Below are 4,635 nucleotides of genomic sequence, written 5' to 3' on the forward strand. Positions count from 1 at the left end.
CATCATCGTTCGAAAATTTCCGTGGCGCGGCGTGGCAGGGAAAACCGAAAAGTTTTACAGCCAGTCGGTCGTTCAGAGAAGACCTCTCTGTTCCTTCCACTCGTCGATGGGGAAAATTTGCCCGACACTTTGTCTCGATGACGACGCGGTTAAACGCGCCGAAAAAGAAACACAGGAAAGAAAGAAGAGGAGAGAGAGAAAATGACAGAAAATTTATGGGCCGGGGCGCGGCGGGTTGCTCGGATATACCTACGTGGCGCGCGAGATTAATATTACTTTATGAATCCTAAGAAGCTTATGAAAACCCTGTCAAGTTAATAAATCGATAAAGTTTTCCCACTTTATCGGAGCGCTTGTGTGCGGCAGGCGAAAGAGGAGAGAGGAAGAAGAGAAACGCGTCGTTTCACCGCGACACCGCTCGAATAACCAGCTAAATAAAAGGGTTCTTAGGTATTCGTGGTCGGATTATTGCCGTCGCGCGGCCTGGAAGATGTCACCTCCACTACTCCCCGAGTAAAATTGATTTTTACGACCTGCCCCTTCGACGATCGTTGGCAATCTGGCTGCGCCAGACCATTCTGATGCGGGTAATGATTTTTTAACGAGGAATCGATGCCTCCACCCTGAAACAACGCCGGATTATCCTCTCGATCGTGCCTCTCGTCGAGAGCAGCTTCCCGGCCATTTTTCCAAAGCGTTCCACTAACGGATGCATCTTTATTCCTCCAGCGAGCAGAAACCGTTATCTGCGCATTTTATTGCCAGCTCGTCCATTCTAGGCACACCAACTTCACCGGCCAGTTATCGCCACGCTCCTTCGCCTGTACAACCAGTTTCCGGCCTCTGTTTACCAACGGCGGTGCGGTTAGTTGATATCCTTGTAATACATGCACGCCTTCTAATTTTAGCGCCGAATTTCGTCAGCTCCATGGCCCAGGGAGACTTCGTCTATTTCTTCTTCCGGGAAACCGCTGTGGAGTATATCAATTGCGGCAAGGTGAGTAGCTTAATCGCGTGGTCGATCCATTGTCGAAAACGATCGGTTCGAATAAACGAGCCATCTGGATAAAATACCGAGTGCAACGCGGAAAATCTGCGACCACAGGGTGAGCACGTCCTCGAATCGTTATCGAGCACGAAGGGGACAGGGTCGCATCGACGCAGCCGTACACGCGCGGTTTTATCATCAGTTGGCTCGATCGCGTAACGAACAACCCCCGTTTCTACGTTCGCTCTTCTCCCTTCTTGCAGACCGTCTACTCTCGCGTGGCGAGAGTCTGTAAATACGATCGAGGTGGTCCGCATCGGTATCGCAATAGGTGGACCTCGTTCCTAAAGTCCCGTCTTAATTGCTCCGTCACCGGAGACTTTCCTTTTTACTTCAATGAAATACGTGAGTATCCCAACGCCGATCGATCCTCGTCCGTCTTACTCTCGAACGAGCGCTACCGTCGAACATCGAGGCAGCCAGCTTCCTATTAGAGATCACAGCCGCAGCGGCGTCATTGATTTTAAACGGCGCGGCCTGCACGTTCGAGAGAGGTCGGCGGAGATCAATTTTCCGTCGGCTACGCTCGTAAGGGGGCAGGAAATCACCGGTCAAGCGTTATTTGCAGAATCAACGACGGAACTGATATCGGGTCAGTACGGCAATAAGTCGGCCCAGCTGATATACGGCACGTTCACCACTCCTGTGAACAGCATCAGCGGCTCGGCCGTCTGCGCCTTCTCCTTGCAGGACATCACCGACACGTTCAAGGGCAACTTCAAGGAGCAGAGCGCCATCAACTCGAACTGGCTACCGGTGCAGAGCACCAAGGTCCCCGACCCGAGGCCTGGACAGTGCGTGAACGATTCTAGATCGCTGCCCGATCTAACCCTGAATTTCATCCACACGCACTCCCTCATGGACGAGCTCGTGCCGAGTTTCTTCGGCCAGCCCATCGTGATTCGCACCAGTTTTCAGTAAGTTTCACATTCACGTGGTGTAATCCTTTCAGAATTCTACGTGTGCTGTCTGGTGTACGAAGCTTGTCCACTCGCGCTCTGCTATCTTCTTAACCCAACTTTCGCCCAATCTCTCTTTACACAGTGATGAAATGTGTCCCGCGAGGAGGGACATCTAGCTTAATCCTTTCTCGTCACACTCGTATCCGCCCTCCTCCCCCCGATCCTCTTCCTATTCAAACATTCCGCCGAACCGTTTGTCCTCGAAAACTAGACATAATTCCCACCGCTTCGGTTCTCCTCTGTCAGGTCCCTTGTTATTTCTATGTACGATTTGGGGAATTGAGAGAAGAGAGATAGGAGTGAAATTGTGGAAATACCACACAGTTACAGATTCACGCAGATCGCCGTGGATCCCCAAGTGAAGACGCCCGGCGGCAAGACGTACGACGTGTTGTTCATCGGCACGGACAACGGCAAGGTGATCAAGGCGGTGAACGCAGAGTCCGCGGACACTCACCTGAAGGTGAGCCCGGTGGTGATCGAGGAGATCCAGGCGTTCCCGTCCTCGGTGCCAGTTCGCGGCATCAAAGTGGTCAGAGCTTCTCAGGCCGGCGATGGCCTCGAGGACGGTCGGCTGGTCGTGATCGCCGACAGCCAAGTCCAGGCCTTGAGGCTGCACCGCTGCTACAGCGATAGGATCTTGTCGTGCGGGGAATGCGTCGCTCTGCAGGATCCTTATTGCGCCTGGGACAAAGTGGAGGGCAAATGCAGAGCCTTGGTGGGTCCGGCGTCCACGGACGCGAGCAGATTCCTGCAGAGCGTCGCGACAGGCCTGCACGCCTCTTGTCCGCCGAGTAAAAGCTTGAACAAGGACGCGGGCAGCGTCGGAGCGATCTCCGCGAACCAGAATAAATTCCCGCAGGACTCGATGATCCCCAATAAAGAAGGCCAAGGGGGAGAGATCATCAATATCATGCAGGACGAGGAGCAGGATAATTCAGGTAGCGTAGCGTATTTCCGCGAAGGTTGCTTCGGTTCTGAAACGACGGGACTTTTGGTGCAGGTCCAGAAGTATCTGCGGCAGACTCTCCGCCACCGCAGTACTCCGTGGAGACTCTGGTGATGGCTGTGGTAGCTGGTGCGGTAGCGGCTCTGATGGTCGGTTTCGTGGCGGGCTATCTGTGCGGCAGAAAGTGCAGGAAAGACGAGGACGACAACCTGCCGTACCCTGACACGGAGTACGAGTACTTCGAGCAGCGTCAGAACGTGAACAGGTGAGAGTCCTCGATCCTACCGGTAGCTGCGTCGCGTACCGTTTGACGGGAACTTTGTTTGAAACTTGCAGCAGGCTAGCGCCGGAGCCGAAGCTGCTGCCCCAGGAGGAGGTAACGTACGCGGAACCGGTGCTGGTTCCACAGCCCCCGAAGTTGCACTCGCCGAAAGGAACGATGCGGAAACCTCCGCCAACGCCGACGGAAACGCTGTTCCAATTCCCGGACGGTTACGGTTTCCGCGGTCCGAGGGACAACTTCGGTACCCTGCGCTCGCACCAGGGCGACGCGTATCGGCGCAACGACGGGTTCGCGACCACCCGGAGCGTGAAGAAGGTTTATCTCTGAGAAACGAGCGAGGAGGGAGGCGGCCGTCACCGGAGCTTAGGACGGCCAGCACGCAATCGGCACAACGCGACCACAGCGGCCAGGAGTAGTCGCGCTGTGACGTCCGGGGGACAGTCGAACCGCGAGCTCGCGGGCCCGAGGACGCTCGAGTCGCCCTCGCCACCCTCGAGCGTTTCGTCCAGTTCCCCATCACCTCCCTCCTCGTCACCCTCGCCCACCCTCGTACCGATCGCCATGACCGGCGGCTCGCCACCGCCGCCGACGCCGCCCTGCAGCTTCATCTATCGGTCATAGTCGTCGTCGTCGACGTCGGCGTCGGCCTCCTCACCGCCGCCGTCGTACTCTGCTTCTTGTTACGCCACGCCAGCAGCTGGGACACCGTTCTATTGTCCCGCTGCGCGTTCCGATCCTGTATAGTGTGTAGCCGGGAGCGTGTTCCACCTGATATATAGGTCAGGGAGGCCTACGGTGTGTAGCCGGGAGCGTGTTCCACCTGACGTATAGGTCTCCCTCACCTCTACAAGCTTACTTTCCCACTTTTCCCAATTTTCTTTCCCCCTTCCTTTGCGTTCTTTTCTTTTCTTTTCTTCTCTTTCCTTCTCTCTTCTGTTCTGTTCTTTTTTTCTTCTCGTATCCACCAATCGATCATCATCCTCGGTTGCCTTTCTGAATTGCCGTCGAAATACGCTCCAGTCTATTAGAATTGCCGAGCAAACTTCAACATCGCGGTGGTGGTGTTTTTCCGTGGCTCTTGGTTCGGTGATTATCCAAAGAAGAATCCTTCGAGCTCGGCGATGAGGCTAGATCGGCGCGAGATGATGGTGCGTGGATCGACGCGGTTTTCCCCGTCGCGATCTCCGGCGATTTCCATCGATCGGTCCCATCCCGTAACCGCGCGTAGTATTACGGCAAAGGTTTCTTCTCGTGAAGTCAATTAAAAGAGACTGTTGTCGGACTCGACTTGCGATTTTTCTAATCTTGTAATATTTAACGCGAGTGATTGACAGTGCCATTATTGTTCGCGTAATACTACTGCGTGTGCCTCGAATATTCCGAAAAGGGGCGA

General features: G+C 54.8%; 1 protein-coding gene across 1 annotated transcript in view; it reads left to right on the plus strand.

Moving 5' to 3' along the window:
- The window catches only part of LOC108580014 (semaphorin-1A), a 106,874-nt gene extending 103,305 nt beyond the window's left edge, over positions 1-3,569 (plus strand). The window contains 6 exon segments of the mRNA XM_017943663.1: positions 909-997; positions 1,252-1,393; positions 1,617-1,965; positions 2,335-2,956; positions 3,052-3,254; positions 3,296-3,569. Coding sequence (XP_017799152.1) covers positions 909-997; positions 1,252-1,393; positions 1,617-1,965; positions 2,335-2,956; positions 3,052-3,254; positions 3,296-3,569 — 1,679 coding nt within the window.
- The last annotated feature ends 1,066 nt before the right edge of the window (positions 3,570-4,635 follow it).

The sequence above is a fragment of the Habropoda laboriosa genome, unplaced genomic scaffold (genome assembly GCF_001263275.1).
Source record: "Habropoda laboriosa isolate 0110345459 unplaced genomic scaffold, ASM126327v1 scaffold2, whole genome shotgun sequence".
NCBI classification, from domain to species: Eukaryota; Metazoa; Arthropoda; class Insecta; order Hymenoptera; family Apidae; genus Habropoda; species Habropoda laboriosa.